The 23,715-nt window shown below is 34.1% G+C and overlaps 2 protein-coding genes across 2 annotated transcripts; one reads left to right on the top strand and one right to left on the bottom strand.

The window, feature by feature from the left end:
• Positions 1–3,167: 3,167 nt before the first annotated feature.
• LOC136822793 (serine/threonine-protein phosphatase 6 regulatory subunit 3-like) lies at positions 3,168–19,634 on the bottom strand. The gene is made up of 26 exons (XM_067079082.1): positions 19,572–19,634; positions 18,846–18,918; positions 18,519–18,583; positions 18,184–18,232; positions 17,704–17,838; positions 16,918–16,983; positions 16,591–16,697; positions 12,574–12,752; positions 11,837–11,910; positions 11,106–11,261; positions 10,357–10,533; positions 10,053–10,117; positions 9,504–9,622; positions 9,167–9,255; positions 8,657–8,752; positions 8,276–8,370; positions 7,741–7,798; positions 7,237–7,317; positions 6,991–7,046; positions 6,397–6,578; positions 5,722–5,881; positions 5,310–5,395; positions 4,643–4,688; positions 3,935–4,186; positions 3,436–3,606; positions 3,168–3,260 (listed from the first exon to the last, which is right to left on the bottom strand). The coding sequence occupies exons 5-26, from the start codon at positions 17,824–17,826 to the stop codon at positions 3,245–3,247; spliced, it is 2,454 nt and encodes an 817-aa protein (XP_066935183.1). The 5' UTR covers positions 17,827–17,838; positions 18,184–18,232; positions 18,519–18,583; positions 18,846–18,918; positions 19,572–19,634; the 3' UTR covers positions 3,168–3,244.
• Positions 14,248–15,905, top strand: LOC136822781 (gelsolin-related protein of 125 kDa-like). Its single transcript, XM_067079063.1, has 2 exons — positions 14,248–14,299; positions 14,459–15,905. Exon 2 carries the CDS (start codon positions 14,482–14,484, stop codon positions 15,325–15,327), a length of 846 nt encoding a protein of 281 aa, XP_066935164.1. The 5' UTR covers positions 14,248–14,299; positions 14,459–14,481; the 3' UTR covers positions 15,328–15,905.
• Positions 19,635–23,715: the final 4,081 nt, after the last annotated feature.

Genomic DNA, 23,715 nt, shown 5'->3' with positions numbered 1-23,715 from the left:
GGTTGACCTGAAAAATCTTTGAAAGCGTTATTTTATCTCTTAACCATTATTTCAATGATTTTATTGTTATTTTAGTCGTAAAATTTTATTTATGATTGAATATTATAGAAGTTTTGGAATTTAATTCTTTAGTATTTAGTAACGCATAAATTTTGGGATGTTCTGGAGTTTTTATAAGATACTTCACTAATTGGTCATTTAAAGTAACAGAGATGACGCGTTCTTTAGAAAGTGACAAAATTGTTTTATTACAAATAAGAGCTTGTAAAAACTCCAGCTTGTCCCTAAATTTTAGGAATTCCACTTTAAGTTATTGTGATCTAGATGAAAGTATAAGGTTTTTTGGCAAACCTTAGTGGATATATTTTTGTAAATTTCTAAAGAAAAATATAAAAATATGTATACTGGCTTAAAATTTATTTTGTCGTATATTTTATTTTTTGGACCCATCTGAGGAGTTTTTATAAATTAACCCCTATATCGTAATGTAGCAAAATAGCCGTTCTGATGAGTTTTTTTTCTGACGTCATTAAACAGTCAGAACTTTGGATAGAAAAATGACTGAATCATGGTTGTTATACCAAAATATTCTTCAAAACATCTAGTCTTTAAATAGGTAGGATCAATTTTCATTATTTAGGCAGAAATATTCAAAAAACTGTTTGTTATTTTCGTTGCCAAACAGACGCAGCAAAAAAAAAAAGAAGGTATTTTTTATTTGCTTGTTCTGCTTTAGTTTCGAATACTTTTCATCGGCCAATGCATTCTGAAAATTATGATAATTTCAAACCATAACTTAACCGAGTTGCTCCTAAACCCAGACAAAATGTCATTTTACTATTTTACACGGGGCTCCAATTTCAAACTTTATTGTATCAGAGGGGGTCAGGTTTAGAATTCGCCGAAAATTCGGCCGCCGTCAAAAACAGGTCCTCGGTCGGCCGCCGAAATAGTCATCCGGTCCACGGAAATTTAAGGGTGAGTTATTTTTTGAGCTACGAAAAAACGAATTATGATAACATTGTTCGAAAAATTTTGATTTGATTATGATGTCATTGTCACCATCAATTTCGTTGTTACTCGGTTATTTTTTGCTTCCTTTAATTGTTCGAGTTGTTTCCTGTTGTTAACTCGGTTATTTTAAATAGCATTTAGATTAGCTATTTTACTTTACTATTTTTTAACTCGGTTCCCTTTAAGTTTTCGATTCACTCCTGTTTCATAAAACTCCTATTTCATAACCCCAGCTCCTCAAACTCGTTATTCCTATTTCATAACTCGGTTCCTATATTTTGTTTTAAAGTTAAGGTCTAAAAGGACTTGAATTATATAAAGGGAATATTCGCAAAAATAAAGGAACCGAGTACTAAATTGTTGATGGTCAAGCCAAAATTTACAAAAAAGACGCTCGGTTTTTCATAACTCGAAAAAATAACTCGGCCTCAATTTCCGAGGACCGGATTACTTTTCCGACGGCCAATTTTCCGCGGGCCAGATGACTTTTCCGGCGGTGAATTTTCCGCAACTCGGATAACATTTTTCAGTTTTAGATGAGAGGTCATTTATTGGGAAACATTTTAGATGCATCAAAAACATCAAGACATACTAAAATGATCTTTTATTTGTAAGTTTGATGTACGGTTTTTATTATCGTTATTACTCAATTAATAAAATTTTCATAAAAGAAAAAATTATAAATTATATAATATATCAAAAAAGTTTCCTGTCCATGTGTTTTTTTTTCGAAATATTTTACAGACAATCAAGGAACTTATCATAGCAAATAATAATTTACGAAAGACCTCGATAAACCAGTTAGGTGAACAGTTCGGACCTCCAACTTTATGTTAGGCAGGTATTTGAGAAAACGAATGATCGAATTGAAAGCTTTAAACTGCTCGTCTAGGGGCAATTACTCCGAGATCAAAATTTGAAGATCATAGAGGTTGAAATTGGAAAACCGTGCAGTATTTGACTGCCAAGAAACATAAATACGAAGAAAAAAAACTGAGCAAAATTTTTAAAATCTTCAAACATAAAAACTGGAGAAAAAAAGATTTGGAAAATTTATATTTTTAATTTTGAAAAAAAAAGGAAAGAAATCAAAACAGGCAAAAAATAACTTCTACATTGAAAAATGTTTATACAGATCTCGTTTATTATTTTGGTAGAATAAAATAATTTCATATCTTTCAAGGTGTATGTGTCCAGAGAAGTGTAAAGGAAATAGAAAAACAGCTTCTTGAAAACAATGGAAATACGGCTCGTCATGTATACCAGGTCCTTTGCCCATAAAGGAGTTTTTTTCGGTTAATGGATTTCTTTTGTTGATAATAAAAAATCTGCATAGTTAGCGTGATGTCGCGAAATTCTTTTGTTTTGAGTCTAATTATGCTTATATTTTGGGAACAGCTCGCTCAGACCAAAATATACCTATATTTTCTTGGTCAGAATATTCTAGCGATTCTAATGATATAACGGCATCACGACGACATAATTAGATAAAAAGCTATAGTGCCAAAAATTAAGAAATTAAATCTGTTTTAATTTCTCGAAGTAACTTGATATCATCGTGATGAGAATTTTTCCGACTACAAGTTAGATTAAAATTTGTTACTGGATACTGAAAGTTCAAGAGTAATGGACCAAAAACAAACAAAAACAATCCGCTTTTATAGACATAGCCATATAGAAACCAGCCCTCTTCGCACGACAAGCCGTTTTTTTCTAAACTTTCATCACCTACCTAATTAAAGCTAAAACAAAGGAGTTTTCAATAGAAAAGATCAGAACATTTTGGGTAATCAGAGAAGCGCTTTTTTTCTATTCCTTTCAATTGCTCTGGCATGTTGACTTTCTTTTCATATAAAAGAATCATATACTCAAGTTAATCTTCCAGTCCTTGACCGAACAACCAGAAGTCCGGACAGTGTCTGACACCCGGTATTATAATAATTAGGATCGAAAACTTCATAATCAACTATTGCTTCGCTTACTCCAGGTAATCTTGTGCATGAGTTCTTCCTCACTTATACAAACATTAAATACAAACCCACGCTCTCCAAAAGCCAACTTTATTTCACAGTCTTTCACCAGGAAAATATTTGCATTCAAAAGTTCGTTTATTTCCATCTTTGAACACTTATGATATACCACCTCATAGCAATCAAGCGAACGATGAAATATCCATCGATCATTTCACAGAAGTCCCTTTTATTCCATCATTTGATTTGTTATGTACTCATTATGTCATCGGATCACTGAGATGTAATAAAAACGTAACTAATTATACCATAGTGCGGGAAAGGGACCAAATCCCTGTTTCTAAAATGGTTGTTTCACGCTTTACGGGGGACGTTTCTTGCGAGAGTTTCAGCCGAGTAAGAAACTAAACCAGAAATTTTTGGAAAAATAGGCGTTCAGTTCAATTCCTACCTATTTTCGTCTTTTTTCGTCGTTTCGTTTGAAGAAGAGCTTTCAATTTTTGTTTCTTCACTTTTTTTATTATCTCCATCATTTTTTGACGAAGATGAAGATGGATTTTCAGGAGTTGGACTGCTGCGATTCTCTGTGTTATCTCCCTTAGGTGAAAGATCGTCTGATTGGCTAAAAACACGAGAAAAGGAAAATTTAACAACATGGAAAATGTACACACGCCAATGTCTAAAAGTCGAAGCGGACAATAGCGACCTTGAACAATAGCTAGACTGGAATAGGCATGGACACTAGACATTAGAGAAGGGGATACTTGATCTTGAAACGACTGTAAGTCGTCTGACTAAAAAGTTAGCTTTCCAAATTAAAGCTTTTCGAAAAAGCCAGTTCACTTTTAAATCACTTTACTTCTTCTCCTCGAGTTCTTGACTGACAAAGTAATAGGATTTGAATCAGTATAATTTAAAGAGGAGTCTAGAAATTGAGCAAGCCATAATACCTTGCATTAGCTTGAGGTAGCGAGCTAGTTGTTTCAATATTGTCTGTTGAAGTAGATGGCGTAACAGAGTCTTCTTTTTGCTGATTACCACCTTCCGAAATAAGGGCGGCGGGCGTTTCGACTGCGCTGGGTGTTTCCTCGTCCGTTTTCATTTTTTCACTTTCTTCTTGTTCAGGTGATGATTGAGAAGAGGGCTCTTCTTGTTGTTGCGTTGTGATTGGACTACTTGTCTTCTCTGAGGGGGATGTTGACCTTTTGGGAAATAAAAAAATTGGAATGTCAGACGTACTCAAACGACAAATTTCAGACTAATCTCTTCGAGATGAAAAGACAAATTCTATATTTACAAAAATGTTCCGCAAAAATTTTTATTGTTCGATAAAAGATACACCATCTACTGCGAAAAAATTTTTTAAATGTTTTTTCTTCGCCGAAACTAAGCTCTTCAAAGTTGAAATACTCTTCCTCGCAAAAGTCTTCATTTTCTTCTTCATCAAATTTTTTCAATGCAATTTTTGAATTTTCAGATTCAGGAATAGTTTGTCTAACAGAAAATGTAAAACATTGGTTACATCAGTCAGAAAACACATTTTAAACACGGCAATTATGAAAAATTCACTATGGTCAGAGCCCTTAATAAAGAGGAGTGGTTGTATTTATCACTAATATTAAGAATAGACGTTGAAAACAACAACGGGAATCGCTTACTTAGTTTCCGTAGACGCGTCTGCAGTGTCCTCATCCATTTTCACTTCTGTTGCAAAATAGAGGGAAAAACATCAACATAGAAATATTGAAAACTTGATGCAATTGATTTACCTCCAAAATGGGCCAAAATTTTCTAGACCCTTTATAAACTGGTGATAATACACGGGTTTCGAATTAAATCTGGCGCGAGAGAAAAAATCAAGTAAATAAAAGGAGTGATAAGGGGAAATGCCTTATAAAAGGTTGATAGATTTCCTTTCTTCTCTTTTGAAAGCCAGGTGTTCATTCAAAAGATGTTTTTCTATTTTAAATTCAATAAAAGAAATATGATTAAACGATTGACTTTTTATTTTAATGTTTATTGTTTTCATAATGACCCATAAAGTCTGTCAAAATGGAAAAATGAGCTAAAATTGCTTGATACACGGCCAATTTTCGTTCTGTTTACTTGATATTTTTCGTGCAAATTTACATGGGATCAAAGCTAAAGCTAAGCAAAAATTTAATTCGAAACCCGTGTATTGCTGCAAAGGTTTTACCAGAGAGCCATCTATAGGACAATTCGGTTTTGATTGTTGTTTATTTTACGGAAAACAAATTATAAGTGTTTCGTACAGGAACCAAAAGAAATTCCAGGTTGACTTATACGTGATGTGATCAAACATACCGTAAATAGAGGGTTTGGTCGTTCCGTCTGTTTCCATGGCAACAGGTGCATCGTTACCCTCCCCTTCACCTTCACCTTCACCAGAGCTGGAGACAAAAGAAAAACAGAAAATCTCGTCAAAAAAATTAGGAAATAATGAGAGGATATGCACAGTTCGTTTCACCGATGCAAAAAGAAAAAGGTTCAAGTGCGCATTTATGTGTGAAAGATTCTCATGGCCCAAATTTCGGAAGCTTATCATGAAGCTTGGGTACTTAGGACATAACCAAATTACGTATTGAGTATTGAATATGTGCGAGCGATAGTTTTCTTTCTTACAAATTTCTTAAAAGGATTATTTGGTTGTGCTGCAGACAGACCATACTCATGCAGAAGATGACCGGTTTGAGTAATTAAAATACGATGAACTTACATTCCGAAGTTAGATATATCCGTGAAATCAGCAAAATTGTCACCAGAGCTTGAGAGGACACTGGTGGGCGTCGATGTGGCGTTAGCAGCCGCCCAATTTGAGGAACCGTTTGAGTCGGTTCCTTGGACATCCATATGACTGAAGTCTGCCGTCCACATACCTGAGAAAGAAAATAATAAAGTCTTAATAACATACACTTCGATCTTTCTCAACCATCAACGAAATCTAATTATTTTAGACAATTTTTTTCAATCGATTCAGGAAATTGTTGGTGGTCTGAGTTAGCTAGAGTCATGATAGGAGTTGAACTACAGACTAAATTGGCAGGTGCACCGTTAGGTTTGCGAGTTGGTCTCTTGGTAGTGTTGGGATCTAACCCCCTCTCGTAGAGAAGCGAGTTAATAAAATAGAGTAGAGAGAGTCCTTAAAATTCCGTAACACCAACGTTCAGCCTTGGCGCTAGGTAGATATAAGTATAGTTAGACATTTTACATTAAGTGGCAAAACTAGGCGACTGAAAATACAAAAATTAGACAAACACTCAGAGTGAATCATATTTAACACTGAAAAACGTTTAAACATCTACAGATTTGAAAGTGCATTCTGGGAAATACAGTCAGCCATTATCATCTAATGAGAAAAGAAACTGCAGCAAAATGGAATCTATTAACGGACCTTTTCCATCATTACTGTTATCATTATCGATATCCATGACGTCATCAGCATCTTGTTGTTTTTTGTTCTGATTGGCTGTTGAGGAGGACCACGTGACCACAGATGATTCATCTTCATCTTCGTCGACTGCAGTATTTTGTTCTTCTTCTGAACTGTCGCTGTCACTTCGAATTTCGTTTTTACTAAGGAGAAGAAGGTAGAATACAATGCGAGGTAAAGCCTGCATAACATTAAAAGAAATTACGTGTTATTGGGCATGGAAATCTTGGCCTACATAGTGACTTTCTTGTTTTATGATTTGAGAGGTTTTGATCGCTATGACGTTTGATGCCCCCCCTTTGATGTACAACTTAAAAGTTGTTAATATCTATATTCATTAAAATCTATATTCCACAAAAGTTCTAAGAAATACACCGTTTCTTTTACCTTTTTAAGTACCACAAAAGTTCAATAAGCCTAAAGTAAATTTTATGCTCGATGCACTCTCAGGGTTCAGTGTAAACCAATCACCCATTTGGTAAACTTTGTATAATCAAGTCGTGTAATCAGGAGCAATCTATATGTTTTTTTAAATAATAACAATACGCAGCTTACTTCGTCCTTGGCTCAGAGTTTGCATTGAAGGTTAATTGTTTCTCTTCCCATAAGTCCTGAAAGCGGGAGAAGTTAAAATACCTCAATATCAAATATTGGCAATGTTTCAGAAACTGATGAGTATTTATTCAGATCTTTAAGTCACTGAACGTTCAAAACTATAACACCTTCTGTTTTTCTTACGGATACAATGAGATTTACATAAAAATGTGTAAGAAAAAATAGACTGGGTACTAGTTTGCAAACCTCTTCCTCGTCATCTTCGTCACTGTCGTCAAAAGGCTTGATTTTCTGTTCGCAAATGTTCTCGAATAATTTCTCGTTCTCCTGAAATGAATTTAAAAAAGTTCTGATTCAAACAGCTGAAAGAAAACAAATAGAACAAAATGGCCTAAACAACGAACATTGACAACATAACGACTGAAAAGGTTATTTCCAGACTTAAGATTTAGTGGCAATAATTGTAAGCTTCCATATATTCATACTATATGTATTTTCCAAAAATCAGAATGTTAAAAACATAACTAAAAATTTCATGCACTTACGTACAATCATCAGATGTGACTGTACGTAAGTGCATGAAACTTTTAGTTATGTTTTTAACATTCTGATTTTTGGAAAATACATATTTATGAAGCACTACAACTGTATTGTGCACTCTTTGGATGTTTGCTACGCATTATTCATTGATATATTCATACTAATAATAAAGCGGACCAATTAAAATATAATGGTGAGTTTTGGACTTACCGACTCTTCATTGGCATTGATGGAGAAATCAATATTCCCTACATCATCAAATGGATTCCTTGAACAAGAAAGAACAGAACACATGATTAGAAAAACTGGAAATTATTACTTTTGAAGTAATATCAAAAACAGGACTGAAAAGAAGTCTTAATAAGGACACAAAAACTAATTTCTTTTGTACGTCTTTTGTTATTTCGTTATCATCCTTTAGTATAAGGACGATACAAATTCTAATGTTTTATTCTGTTTTGGGCACATCTCATAATAAATATTAAATTGCACTATACTGTATAAAGAACATTGAATACAACCACTTACACCTTAGTGCATTTGAAAGGGAATAGGTTGAAATTACAACGGTCGAATCAGCAAATATACTGAAGCCATATATAGTATTGATGCGATCAAAGGGTGATCTGTCAAAGGTCATCACTGGCAATATATCTCCAATCCTTGTAAAGCTAGCTCAAAGATATGATTTGGGTGATAGGATTTGTTTATAAATACACTTATAGCACTGTATTATTTGACTTACTTAAGGTGTTCAGTATCATCGACAATAGCTTCGTCATATCCAAAAGATTCCAGAAATTCGTTTGTCATTGGCTGGACTTGGTAATTCTCAAAGGCCTATTGAATAGTTAATTTTGAAAATCCCAGAACATTAAATGATTCTAAGATAATAATATCTAAGATGATAATCATGCTCTATTTCTGTAAACACGTGATAGAAATAACCATCCTATAACATCTAGCCAATCAACAAGGTCTGTCTCAAAAGTATGTGAACTCTTTTCAACAATTTCTCAGTACCCTACCCACTAACATTAAAAAAGTTATACATAGTTAGGAAGATATTGACCTAAATGATAATAATAACAATAATAACACTCGATGGATACAGAGAATAACATACCTGCTGTAGGGTACCATCGTAAAGAGAAATGTTAGTTCGTTGTCCTGGGTCCAAAGGTTCACTGTCCGATTCAGAATCAGCGTATCCTTGTGGGAACTAGTGAAACAAGAAACAACAAGTAAATGATCGATTAAATCACTGACTTTTATATACCCTGGAAAAATCTTCGATCGGACCTTTTTGAAAGTGGTACCCCTAACGATAGCAGTACTCAATGTGGGTAGAAAAAGCTTCCAACGGAAAATTATACATTGACTCATTTCGAGTAGTACTACCATTAGGGTGCCACTTTTCAAATAATTCCGAAAAATAACTGCTATGACAATTCAAATGTTACAGACTTTTCTCTCAGTAACATTATACTCAAAAAAAGGGATTGGATAATGAAATTGAAAAATAGTGGTTGTTGACTGACTATAGTTCTGGCTGATCATCAGTCCTAAAAGTGTATATTTTGTATATATAGATGGCAAGAGAATTCTAGAATTCAAAATGAACAAAGAATCTAACCAAAGGTTGGCACTTGTTTCGTTCATTCGTTTCTGCCAGCGTGTTGGAAACGACTTCATTCCAACCTTCCCTCGTCTCTTCTGGAAGTTCTGCAGAAAAATCAAAAGAAAAGTCAAAAAATATGTGTACGAGACCAATGGGCACACTGCATATAAAAATCTCGTGTGCTGCTGAATAAAACCCTAAATTAAGCTATTTCCTTGAGAGATTTCCTTAAGAGATTTGCTCTACTGCTCGTATTTACATGTTATAAAGATTTTTCAAGAATCTTTCCTTGGATTGGAATCATCTCAATTATTTACACATGCAACCAATGGAAAAATGAGCTTCCACTAACCATTAAACATGGAGATGATGTGATCATGATTGGGTCCTCTTTCTTTCGCGTTTACAATCTCATTCATTATATTTGTCAAATGACCCATGTACCCTTTACGACCGTTTGGTCCAGCACTTCTGAAAAAAGGAAGTTATTCAAAAGTGGTTAATAACAAGTGTTTATGCGTGTATTATTTATTAAGTGTGTAAAACTCAGTATTTTTAATACGAGGAGGTTAATACTGACGAGGATTTTAACGAAACCAAAGGGTTTGAAGCAAAAATTCGTTGTCAATAAAGATCAGTCAAGTTTTAGCTAGGTCCATATCAAGGTTTACGAAGGCCAAAAATCACAACCCATCTGATCACCCATTTAATTCTGTGTTTAGTGTTTACACATTCTTTTCACAATTTAATTTCTCTTTTCCAAAAAAAAATCTTTTCGGCCGCTTGAAAGTTAAAGGAGTCTACTATACTGTCATTTGCAAGTGACAACATTCTTTGAAAAGCAGATTCGACAATAAAAATTGAATATTGAAATTGTCAGAGAGATTTATCTGAAACATACTCTGATAAGATGTTTGATTTCCATAGTGTTACACACCAACTAACAAGATTACAGTCCGTAAACATCTGAAAAATTATTAGAAGAAGATGATAAAGTATATTTGAGGCGTTAGAAAGTGATCGAATCGATAGCCTTTTTGTCATAAATGAAATATCTAAGAGTTAAACTTAAAAGCGATTTTAAGCAGTAAGAAAGGTGCCAGTTCAGGTAGAGTTTCTCTGGAAAAAAGTATAAAGTAAAATTAGCAAGCGCTGTATAACAATCAACTGGCATTTCGATATCGTCAAATAAAAAATTCACATACGTGTTTTAATAAATTATCAACGGGCGGTGGCGGTTGGGTTGATTCTTCTGTATCTTGTCCATCATGATTTTGTTGTTGAGCGGGCGTGGCGTCCGCCTCAGTGTTAAGTATAGCAATAATACAGTTCTGTACGCAGGTATGGAGGAAATTGTTCCATTCGTATCTTCCGAATAAGTCCTATTGAGTGATAAAGAATGAAACCTTAGACTAAAGAAAATATGAAATGTAATTTTGTAAGCAAATGGAATACGAAAAAAACGGCATCTAGGCAAAAAGTCAATAACATATAAGTAAAAGGCACTGGAGTTTTCTCACCCTATACACTAAATTGTCGAAAAGCAAAACATCTTTCAATAAGTTAAAAGAGAGCGTTAAATTTACTGGAAGCAGACTTTGAGTATAAGTAAGAATTTAAGACTTGAGTCAAGAAAATTATCCAAGAGAGGCAAACATTCAGCCAATAAAATAGTAAGCAAGTAAGTATATTCATCTGTTGGCTGGCTCTTTTTCTATTTGCGCTTTGCGCTAGATCTGGGAGTTCGATCGCTGAGGTTGAGCGCCACATCTACTCTCAGCTCCCAATAACTTACCCCTTAGATCCGATTACTCAATTCAAGATACTCATTCGCTGAGTTGGTGGAGACCGGTGGTAGAACCCATTACCCTTGGATTGTAAGGCGAAGACTCTACCGACTAAGCTACCTGGCCACGATAAAAATACTAAAAAACAATTGGTATGAATAACATACGAGTAAACACGATAAGAGCTGTGTTTGGGCGATTGCATCATTGACAATCTTGGTGTTAGTTGAGATGGAAGTGCATACGAGTGAAGCGATACCAAGTCGCACTTTACCCAGGGGTGGTTGTAATGTACCGTACGTCATTTCTAGGGCCGATGTTTTCTATAAAGAAACGATAGCCGTGTTACGAAATTTCTTGCATTATCTAGATTGAACATATTGTAATTTTTCAATGCTTTTTGATCTCTCTAAATCTTCACAAGTTAGCCTGTGGATGTAGAAAAAAAGCTGCTAGCAGAAATTTTTCGATGAATTCTAGATTGCGATGAAAAAAAGGTAGTTGATGATTACAAAAGTCTTGACTGATTTTTGCTACATATAGCGAAAATATAACCATGGAAAAAACTAACATAAAAAGGAAAATAGCTTTATGTCTAGACTAAATTGTAGGTTGATTATCTGTATGTAAGAGGCACGCGATTTTTGAAGTAGCCCTTGCAATTCAGTTTTTGAAGGAAAGAGAAGTTGATCATTAACATCCCAAAAATCTATTTGTCAATTAATTCCCTAAAGTTATAATATCAAGAGAAAGTCCTGTGTATCCAAATGTATGTTATGTAACATAACTTGGCCTAGTAGGTGTTTATGCGGCAGGCAGGGGGGCTTAGGATCTAAGTATACTCTATCTGAATTTCTTTGTCTATTGTCACCTTACACAAATGAAATGGATTACTTACTGTATTTGGTTGGGAGAGGATTTTATAAAAACTGTCCATATGTTCCGAAAGTACTTCCAACGTTGAGTGTATACCTGTTGAAAGAATCACGGTGCTATACAATTAATTAAGTTATAATATCAAGAGAAAGTCCTGTGTATCCAAATGAGATCTCCTCCACTCGATATTATTTTGTAACGTAAATAGTCCAATGATCTAGAACTTTTAGTACGTCTTTTTAGTTGTTTTCACAGGGTCCAGCCGGCATTTGGAAAGGAGCTGGAATTCGAACCTGAGTGGAACCCCTGATTTGTGGCGCCTTAAGTAACTGTGTGTTATTAGTCTTTTGTTTTTAAAGTTAATAAGCTACATGCTGAATGGACCTACCTAAAGGTTAATGAAATGACATACTCAAATATAAAAATCTGATTTTTACGGCCAAAAAAGTTTCTCTGAGAAAAAAGTTTCTCTGAGAAAAATGTTTTAGAGAACTTAACAAACGAAGCCCATTATTAGGCACTTTTAGGCTAAATTAGTCAACAATTTTTTTTCTCGAAAATTTGGGCTCAGTCACATTTTGAGTATCGCCATTTTGCACCATTGTGCAAAAAATCATATAAATGAACCGATTCCGAGAAAAGCTGGTAACAGACGAACGAATGGACGGACCTCCAAGGTAGGTCTAAAAATATACAACCGACTGGTCATAACCTTAGAAAGTCAATAGTTATTTGGAATAATCATTTAGTTCAACAAACCGTTTGCTATCCTTTCTAAATCGGTAGGTGTGATGATTTCTTCCATGCCCTCGATGACTGGCCTCGTGATCTCCATCATGGATTGAAACGTAGCTACACCTGCCATTATGGACGAGTCAGAATTTTCGCCGTCTTGATCTTCTAACATCATACCGACTAACGATTGCATCGTCTCTTTTCTGTGAAGAAAAAGAGAATGAATAGTTTTGAATGATAATAATGGTTTTTCTAACTTAGGCAGGGCTCTCTGGGGAATCCATCTTCAGGTCATAGTGTGCAAGAGGGTTCCAGGTCCCACCTAAAAATTTAGGTCCCACCTAACCCTAAAATTCCCACCCTCAATCCAAACTCCCAGATCCCAGCTAAAAATGCTATCCCCACGAAAAATTATACTAATTCGAGGAACTAAACAAAAATTCTTACTGTTTAATAATAAAAAGGAGAAAAGTTTAGTATAGTAAAAGAATTATTTATAGAATATGAAATTTAGAAAAAATTATAATTAAATTGGAAATAAGAAAAACTAACATTAACTTTTATCAAAACACCCACCTTACCTTGTTTCTCCCACCTAAAACCTGAAAATTTCCAAATCCCACCTGGAAATTTCGGACGGGGGTGCTGGTCAATATTGTTACCACCAATAAACTTAGTAAACGTAATTTAGTAATCAAAGTCACACCATTTTCAGAAATTCAAGGCAAATTTTTAAGGCATATCTTTTAATCATCCTTTCAATGTTATTTGATTGCAATTTGGCAAACGAACTCCTTTTTCACTTTTAAGCAGAGTTAGGAAGGATAATCCATTTCATACAAAGTATGGCACAAAAGGCCTACACCGTAAATCCTCGAATAAGCGCCCCGCTCGAATAAGCGCCCCCTTTTAGTTAAAATAATATTATAAGCGCCCCGCTCGAATAAGCACCCCCCTCCAGGGAGGGGCGCTTATTCGAATATTGTTGTTGATTGAATATGATATTGAGTAGATACTTGTGTCTTAAAAAGAAAGAAAGCGATTAAGAATAAAATGATACACATTGTCAATTGGATTTTTTCAATTGTTCTTTTATTCTTCCTTTTTTGAAAAATTAACCCTGTGAAACAGTTAAGTTTAGGCAGATTCCGAATTTGTTGATGTACGAATTTCTGAAATAAAAAAATAGCGCCCGCCTCGAATAAGCGCCCACTTAGAGCCTGAAAAATTAAATAAGCGCCGGCGCTTATTCGAGGATTTACGGTATCGGAGATGAGACGCGTAGCAGGTCACATTTAGAACTTTTTTCTTACATTAAAACAGCATTTCAATATTAAGTCTCGCTATTCCAAAACAGTTTTTGTAGCGGCAAACCCAAAATCTTATCTGATGAAGTCAAGATGGAAATCTTTTGACCAAACAAAATTTGAAATGATAAAATTTGAGTCATGATGATTTTGAAACCTAGAAAAAGGTTCAAGCTGACTTAAAGAAAAACACCCTGATCAAGGTTGTTCACAGAAGTCACATACAAAAGCCGGCACTCCTGAAGTCAGATATTGCACTGACAAAAATACCAATAAAACAAGTGGTACTATAGAACATGCATCCCAGGAGGTATGTCCATCAAGATAATTGCTTTTATGATTGTGGTTATATATCCTTTTTGTGATGTTTTCATATCATAACGCATCTTAGTTGAAGTAAAAGCATCGAAGTGCAAAAATCGTTTTTAAGAACTCTTTGAAAGGTAACCAGAATTAATAACTCTGAATTTTCGCAAATCTAAATTTTTCTTGATGAGTCATAAAAATATCTAAATGCAATTCGATGACCGGAAGATTATCATACAGCTTCAATCTGAATTTGACGTATTCTAATGATTCTTTGTGTTATTTTCTTTTTACAGTATTCCGTCGTCATTTATTCAACATGAATCTGAGAGTGCTGTCAATAGTGCTGACATGTTATCTCGTTCAAGCATCAGCTGATCATTCTGCTCAGAGATGGCCCCAGGGCTCTTCCTATGACAAAGTTGAAAGAAGTGCACTCGATGCTTTTCTACCAGGAAACGAGGGACCTTCTCCGGGCAGAGTTCACAGTGACGCACGCGAAGCTATGTCGCTAGGCTATCTGGGAGGTAACGGAGACTTCGGTGGGGACGCACCTATTAATCCAAGTTCAGTAAGACAAAGAGACGAAGTGCCAGCATATCGCCGGCGTTACATGGATTTCCTGCAGGAAAGAAAAGTCTTTCAATATTACCGAGATGCTGAGGAACTGCAAAGGGTGAGAGGGCTGGCAACAAATGAAAATGGTGATTATTCTGACATCATGTTTGAATACCCTAGTAATGTCAAGGAACCATTGGAAAATAAAGTAGAGACAAAGGAAGCAAATGACGAAGTAGTGAAGGACAAAAAACAAGAAGTAGCAAAGGACGATGCTAAAACTTCAAAACAAGAAAAGGTCCAAGACGAAACCAAAATAACAAAAGGACCTGAAGAATCACTATCAAGCGAAGATGAAACGAATCCAACCAATTCTAAAGACGAAAGCAAAGAAAAAGCCGCTGATCCAGCTCAAGAAGAGAAAAAAAGCGACGAGAACAAAGATGAAATTATCGTTGAAACCGAAAGCCAAGTTGTCGAAGTTGAGAAGGTCAAGGCTGTTGCAATGGAAGTGGAAGATCCTAGAGGAGTCATGAGAAGGAAAACATTCCTTTCAAAGAAGATAATGATGATAATACCAACCTGGATGAAGTGGATGAGGAATTGAACGACATCACAAAGCGCCGTTTCCAATACCAAAGTCTAATGGATGATAAGCCTGATATCAATTACCGACGAGATTCTAACGTCGAAGGCAATGACGGAGTACAGAATTACGACAATCTCTTTAGTGACGAATATAACGATGATACGACAGGCAACTACGGGAATATCTTCAGCGACAAAGAAATTTGAAGCATAGTGTTGTTTAAACGTTTAAAGTTTTTGATGTCTCACTTGGATGGAGAAATTACAAAACGAAATTTAGGACAGTAGAATTTAATTTAGACGATCCTTTGTATTTTTAGTGTTTTAAAATCTTTCTCTATCTTATCAATAAAAGTTGGTTGAGAACAACAAAGGTATAAGTGGCTTTAGCTTTGGAAAATCTGTAGAAAAAGCAATAAATTAACTATAAGAACTAGTTCGTTAGTTTATTGTAAATTGTATTGTATTATTTTCTAAAACACTGGTAGCTCTTAGAGAACAACGTACATGAAAACTTTACGCTTTTTTTTAGTTTTAACCCTTTGAAAGAAACAGTTCTACAATATATTTCACTTAAATCTGGCCTTTCATTTTTAAAACTCAAATCAATTCCTTGTTTGTTGTGACATGTTTGTTTTATTTATTGCTGTCACATAGACAATAGCGAGTTTATGTATTCGAGATAAATCGAGGGGGACGGTATAAAGCAAAGTTGACATGTCTCCAAAATCACCGTCCAAAGGCTCGACGACGGTTAAAACAACTTAAAATACCTTCGTCTGTTTAGGTGAGCAAAGGCGATGTAGAGCCGTACATCAACTATCGACTTTATTTTGTATCGATTACACTTACCGTCATCCTCGATATCCTCCGATACATAAACTCGGTAATAGCTTTAAGCTAATACATGTCAACCTATTTACTACAAAAAATGATACATCTAAAATAAATCCGACATCAATATAGACTCCAATGCTTAATTTTTTCTTTAAATTCTTTAAGGTCATTGAGTTGTCGAAATTCCTCGGGAACTTTAAATTCCTAGGGAACTTTAAATTCCCATATTTTTGGAACGAGATAAAGATAGACATATCTGACCATGAATAAGGATTTTTTAAGAGGAGGAAGACTTTTTTTAGAATAATTCAAATAGGTCAATATTGCGACCATTAAAAGGACTAATTTTCACTAACCATACCCAGCAGCTATTTTACCTAAGAACACCCCCATTCCGGACATTAAACCACAATCAGCAAGACATAAAATAAATTGACTATCTTACTTTTCCAGTGTAATCAAGAGTGGATCTTCTATTTCAGTGTATTGTGATATTGAATCTCTGCCAATCTTGATCACTTCGCAAAGTAATTGTGATACATTGTCATGTTTCTAGAAGAATTTGTTTGAAAAATAAAGTCAAGTCAAAAATATTCTTATCTAACTAAACGTATGATTGCTAATTTAAACTGCTTGAACGAGGAATCAAAATTAAAGAGCTGTAAGAAATTGTAGAAAGTATTTTGTGAAGGGTCGACATGGACTGATAATTCTGGCTATCTGAACCTTGATATATCTAACAGTAGTGTGAAATCAAGACATAGTCACTTACCTCTTCTTTTTCAGAAGATTTTAACAATTCTATCAATTTTCCAATTAAATTTTCATCATCTAACCACTACAAAAGAGAAATATTTGAATTAATATGTCTCCTCAATAATGTCCTTCTAATTTGCATAATATATGGAGAAGGGCTCAAACAAGATGGATCGGAGCCGTATTGTGTAAGTTTTGGCCTCAAATATTGGCTAGCCTCTTATAAGTATAAGTTTTAGGGTAAAATTGTCCCCACCTATACCATCATATTTTCTATTTACAAGGGCTGCCTGCAACCATAACTGTAGGGTAGGGAGGGTGTTAAAAAAGATTCTCATTCAGCTTCAAATCTCTCGCCGATGGATCAAAGGAGCACATCTTTCGGTTCACTACAGCCATTATGAATATGATATAGACCTGAAGCAATGACATTTAGACAAAAAGGCTAAAAGGAGAACGCCAATTTGCAAGGCTTTGGCGCTGAGTTGGTTATTAGCTAAATTACAGTTAAACTACAATTTATCGGGTTAAATAGACAATGCTTTTAAAATTTCAAATATCCGACGTCTTTATTCAACTAAGAGAACAGCAGTAGGTTGAATTCATAATTATGAAATGAGATTATCAAATTGATCTTTGCTCAAGCCTCCATTTCTTTATATTTATGTCTGAATTTACGTTAAGACTTTGTAGATTTTACTAAAATATAAGAATTTTTAGGTATTGAAAAGTTGGAAGAAAATGTTAGCATGGCCCTTATTAAAGAACTAAATATTTTCTCAAACAGCGAGCCCTCACTTACTTTAGATATTTCTAATTTTTTCTCTTGCGTTTCTACAACGGTAACCATTTTGACAAACAAAACCATGATGGCAGAAATTTCAATATGTACAATTAATTTATTTACAGCATCTTTGTTTTTCATATATTCGAACAGCTAAAAGAATAGAAAAAAAAGTACAATCATCATAATAAGCTAATGTTCCAATTATAGATTCTTTCATGACCTTACTTTTACTTTCCGAACTACTCATTTGTTAGAAGCATATTGCAAATGATTCAGTTCAACTTTTAGACGATTAGAAGATGGGCATTTTCATTTTACTTAAATTTATTCGAGCTACTCACAATTTTTCGAAACAAAGTTGGACCTTTGGACAAGCTTTGACTTTTCCTGATTAGATTCTCAAAGTCAAACTGCACAAGTAAGAGGGTTTAAACTATTATAAAATAAAAGCAGTAAAACATGAATGAATTAAAAGTAAAAGTATCCAATTCTTACCTCGTCTGGCTTTCGACAGACAAGTAATGAAAACACTTTGGAAAAGAAACTGAAATAGCAAAAATAAAAAAAATTGTTTGAAAATCTGTATTTTAGTTGTAAAATGTAGAATAATTTAAAAACATTTTTTAATGACATCTATTTCAACCAAGACTTTCCTCTTTGCTTTACGCCAATAAATGGGTTGCGATCAAACTGTTTTACTAAATTGTACTATAATTTTAAAATTCTATTTTTACAGGGCTTGAGAGATCATATGGGTTATTGTTAATAAGGTACAGTACAGGCGACCAAAGACCTACTTTTTGATGATAAAAAATCCATTAATCACATACCTAGCTATGAGAGGATTTAAAGGTGGTGGTCGTTCAATGAGGTCCCATAAAATATCTAGAAATTCCTAAAACAGAAACAAAAAAAACAATTTTTAATAAAACTATTATAAATTATCATTAATCTTTGATTCAGAACTCGATGTTATTCCCAAATGAGTTAACACTGAAAGCACTCATTTAGTACAGCAGAGCAATTGCGTTGTTGGGCATTATAGTTCAGCTGTTTCTTGTAGGATGCACATTATTAGAGTAAAGTTTTTTTTGAAGTAGCCCTTGATAGAACTCTGCATATGCTGAATACCCATAATTTTAAGCAAAAAAACTTACTTCATTGTTTGCAATTTTATCAAATATTGAATATGCATCTATTATAAGGACTTCACAAGCCAAGTTTTTGTATCTGAAAAGTAATGGAAATGGAATATTGACAAGAAAGATTCAAGGATATTTTTGATAGACCTAAGGTTGATATTTAATGAGATAATGCTGAATTGTCATTAAATTAAATATATCTTATGGTGATAATAAAAAAACAAGTATTAGAAAAACAAAAAAAAGAAACTTGATTTCAATATCTTTTTTCAAAAATAAATTTAGAATTATGATTCATTCAATCAATCATCTATGACTGAGTTTAGTTAAACCAAATTTCTACCTTGCCTAAATTAGGCAAAATGCCCAAAATACAGAAAGACTAACAGAACGTTAATCATTATTAAAACTAAACTAGGCAGGATTTTGAAAATAATTACTTGTTAAAAAAAGAAATTCACTTAAGGTAAATATGAATTATATAATTTGTTTTTAGAAAGCTGGCAGAGAATTTTTTTTCAGCCATTTGACCCGAAAATAATTTTTCTTCGTTATTTTTGATGAAAAAAATCTAATTTTGGGGAAGGAATAAAATGTAAACTTGACAAAAAGTAGTTCATATTTCCTGTTTTCTTAGATTTGCCAAACCAATTTCTTGTTTTCTTTTACACAAATGTTCTGTTAAGAAATGAATTTGAGTGAAACAACAGATATTTCTCGGTATTTTTTATTAAGATTTACTTGTATTTGGTGGTCTCTTCTTCTTCTTCTGGAGGATCATCAACGACATAATGAAGAAGTTGTTTCAAAAGTAAGAGCCAGTTTTTTTAAGAATGGGGCAGTTTGGGGCAGGTCCAATAGTTTGAAACTTAGATTTTTTTTCATTTTTTGATATGTTGTTAAGTACAATGAACTGAGTAAAATCCCAAAATATTTTGGTCTGAAAATCCATAATGGCGGATTTATGCCAATTTGAAGTTTTTGACATTTTGGGCATTGCACTTAAAAAGTTTTTTGATATAGAACCATGCTTTCTCAAATCAAAATGAGGAATTGATTTTGGGTGATTCTGAAACTATGGCCAGTAAACTATACAATTTTCCAAAAAAATCAAAATTTCAAAATGGTAGCTGGAGTTATGACGTCACAAAAACACTACAAATTTGATTTTAGGGGTATTTTAGAGCCATCTGACCTGTCCCAGGGGAGTTTTCTTACTGCTCAAAATAATATTTCTGGTAGTTTAGTCCCTGGTTCTATCATTTGAAGTGTTTGCAATAAAAAACTCCGGCCCTACTGGCCCCTAGAGGCCCGAAAAGCCAATAAGGTCTCAAAAAAGTACCAACTTTAGCCCAATTTTCCTAGAAATCCCAACATTGTCTGACCTCCAACTCTTCTATTCCTGAAAGACAACCGCCTGGTCTCTTAGGATCAAAAGAGAAACCTATGTGACCTCCTACCATTAATTTTTTATCTTGATTTAAAAATTTTCTTAACATCGCTTGAAAAATGACTAAAATTTGGGATATTTTGGCCCATTGGCAAACTTCAAAGGGGTCTAGGTCACTGAATTTGTTATAATAAGGGCTATGATGAATCTTTTATATAAAAACAATGAAACTAGGTGAAAAAAGTTGTCAAATGTGCTTTTTTGGGCCAAAAAGGCTTTTTTTCAATTTTTGACTAGAGCTGAGGTCTTCTATTGCAGCCAGTAATTGGCAGTTAGAAAGTAAATTTTATCTGAAATCATGATTCCTCATCACATTCCAGAAAAGGTTTCTAGGAAATCAAATATGGTACTCTTCGAAAGCTTATAGAGGCTGAATTTTCACTCAAAGGCGGCTTCAAACTCCCCTGACCCCCTTAATTTTGTAAAATTGACTTAAAAGTACATTTTTGGCTGAAATTTTTGCCCAAAATGAGTACCCATTGCTACTTGATTCTTGATTTTGTGAAAGCATCCTATAGATAGTTCAAGAATTTATCAGAAGTTGGAACCTTTTCTTTTCTTTTAAGATTATAGGGCTAGCTCAAAGTCGTTTTAAACTCTAAAATCCTAAAAATCTTGACAATGTTGCTCAAAACAACATTTTTGCTCAAGATTGAACAGAAAATGAGCCCACTCAGATAATAAAATCTTGGTTTTTGGAAAGTTTCATGGGGATAGTACAAACATTCATCAAGATCTTTACCTCCTGATCTACCATTTAAGGATCAAGTCTGTCAAAATGTGCTTCTAAACTCTCAAATCTTCAAAGGTGAACTTTACCAACCCCATAAAACAATTTTGCCATCAACCTGTCTGCCCTTAAATACTTAGAGATAAGTACAAAAGTACAAAATATTCCTAAACCTTTCCTTCTCTTTGGATAATTTGAATTTTGGGCTCGTTAACTGCATTGAAGAGCAAATAGGCTGATAGCAAAATTGTTTTATGGGGTTGGTAAAGTTCACCTTTGAAGATTTGAGAGTTTAGAAGCACATTTTGACAGACTTGATCCTTAAATGGTAGATCAGGAGGTAAAGATCTTGATGAATGTTTGTACTATCCCCATGAAACTTTCCAAAAACCAAGATTTTATTATCTGAGTGGGCTCATTTTCTGTTCAATCTTGAGCAAAAATTGTTGTTTTGAGCAACATTGTCAAGATTTTTAGGATTTTAGAGTTAAAACTGACTTTGAGCTAGCCCTAATCTTTAAAAGAAAAGAAAAGGTTCCAACTTCTGATAAATTCTTGAACTATCTATAGGATGCTTTCACAAAATCAAGAATCAAGTAGCAATGGGTACTCATTTTGGGCAAAATTTCAGCCAAAAATGTACTTTTAAGTCAATTTACAAAATTAAGGGGTCAGGGGAGTTTGAAGCCGCCTTTGAGTGAAAATTCAGCCTCTATAAGCATTCGAAGAGTACCATATTTGATTTTCCTAGAAACCTTTCTGGAATGTGATGAGGAATCATGACTTTCAGATAAAATTTACTTTCTAACTGCCAATTACTGGCTGCAATAGAATGACCTCAGCTCTAGTCAAAAAATTGAAAAAAAAGCCTTTTTGGCCCAAAAAAGCACATTTGACAACTTTTTTCACCTAGTTTCATTGTTTTTATATAAAAGATTCATCATAGCCCTTATATTATAACAAATTCAGTGACCTAGACCCCTTTGAAGTTTGCCAATGGGCCAAAATATCCTAAATTTTAGTCATTTTTCAAGCGACGTTAAGAAAATTTTTAAATCAAGATAAAAAATTAATGGTAGGAGTAGGGGTAGGGGTAAATCAACATTTTTTAGGGGCTATCTTCAAATCATGCTGTGCTAGAGTTTTTTTGATGTGTTTCTACCCAAATAACAATAATCTGAAAAAAAATTTCAATTTCATGCATTTTTCAGGAATTGCCGGACCAAAAACTGCCGATTTTGGTCCCAAAACCCCCAAAATGGCAATTTTCGTCATTTTACTGATATTTCTCCTTGTTTATGATCCTACATGAAGCCATTTAGTATTCAAAGTTGTTTGAGTATAATTTAGAAGTACTTTAGATATAATTTAGGTGCTTTCAACACCTTATTGGACCAAAAATTAGGCAAATTTGGGCCAAAAACTCAAAAAAGGTAATTTTTTTGTCAATTTTTGTTATGTAAAAGTTGCTTAAATGCACGTTATAGGCCTAAAACTGCCATTCATTCAAGGAAAGCATTAATGCATCACAAGGAGTCAAACAGGGGCCTCTGGGTATAGAATGGGCTTTTTTTATTTATTTCTTTAGGAAGAACACTCAAGCTTACTCAAAACATTGTGTTTTAGAATGAAATACAATTCCATAATGGCAGACTTTGGCAAATTTCTGACCCAAACCATTTTGGTTTTCCCAGAGTATTTCCAGAATACTTTCAACACCGAAAGATTTCAGGACCCTATTTGAAGCCACTTTTGAGATTTTAGCCTGAGAAAATTAGAGTTTAGCTCTAAATATTGCGTTTTAGTGGGAAATGCAATTCCATAATGGCGGACTTTGGCAACTTTCTAACCCAAACCATTTTGGTTCTTCCAGAGTATTTTCAGAATACTTCCAAGAGCCAAAGATTTCAGGACATCATTTGAAATCATTTTTGAGATTTTAGCCCAAGAAAACCAAGTTTTAGCTTGAAATATTGGCATTTAGCATGAAAACTCAATTTCTAGGGCGCCATTATGGATTTATAGGAAATTTTTGAAAACTCAAGATTGATTTTTCCTGGAGCTTTCTCTGAAGTGTTTCATTGCTGAAAATTTCAAGTGTGTACCTTAAAAAGTTTAAAAGTTGTGGGTCCTCAAAAATGCTGCTTTCGTGCGTTTTGCTACCCAGAATCGGAGAAAATCAGCCTTTTTAGCCTGAAATTGAAACATTGAGCGATCTCGCTCGCTTCTTTTGTCTTTTTGTGTTGAATATTAGTACAAGACACCATTTAGAAACCATTTTGACCCTTTTCTGGCCTTTTATAGTCTTAAAATGGGCAAAAAAATGGCATTTTTACTCATTTTTCGCTTTAGTGCGAATCAAAGACCCCCTGGGGAATGCTGGATTTTTTACCTAGGAGGTTAAAAATTGCGCAAAATGTCTTACAATAGATTAAATTTTCACAAAAAAATACTACACTTTGAATTTTTTGACTTTGCCATTTGACGATCTACCCTAATAGAAGGTGATTGGGATATGGCTGCAGATTCCAGAAGAGAACTTTTTCATTTGATGACAGCAAAACAGTATTGTTTGCTTTGATCAACACACTTCATTGTGATGGACTCAATCAGAATTATTATAGATTAATATATATTAAATCTTAATAATTTTTAGCAAAATGAATCAAAAACTCATTTGAAAATATTTAAATCGCATCAGATTT

Source organism: Clytia hemisphaerica, unplaced genomic scaffold, assembly GCF_902728285.1.
Source record: "Clytia hemisphaerica strain Z4C2 unplaced genomic scaffold, Clytia hemisphaerica genome assembly, whole genome shotgun sequence".
Classification (NCBI taxonomy): domain Eukaryota; kingdom Metazoa; phylum Cnidaria; class Hydrozoa; order Leptothecata; family Clytiidae; genus Clytia; species Clytia hemisphaerica.
This window is presented reverse-complemented; position numbering and strand designations above follow the sequence as displayed.

Excerpts from the sequence above, each read along its gene's own strand:
- LOC136822781 (XM_067079063.1), top strand. The coding sequence starts at position 14,482 with ATGAATCTGAGAGTGCTGTCAATAGTGCTGACATGTTATCTCGTTCAA.
- LOC136822793 (XM_067079082.1), bottom strand. The coding sequence starts at position 17,826 with ATGAAAAACAAAGATGCTGTAAATAAATTAATTGTACATATTGAAATT. Across the intron at positions 10,534-11,105 it reads AGCTCTTATCGTGTTTACTC|GACTTATTCGGAAGATACGA; the intron begins GTATGTTATTCA and ends ATCACTCAATAG. Across the intron at positions 5,882-6,396 it reads TAACAGTAATGATGGAAAAG|GTATGTGGACGGCAGACTTC; the intron begins GTCCGTTAATAG and ends TTTCTTTCTCAG.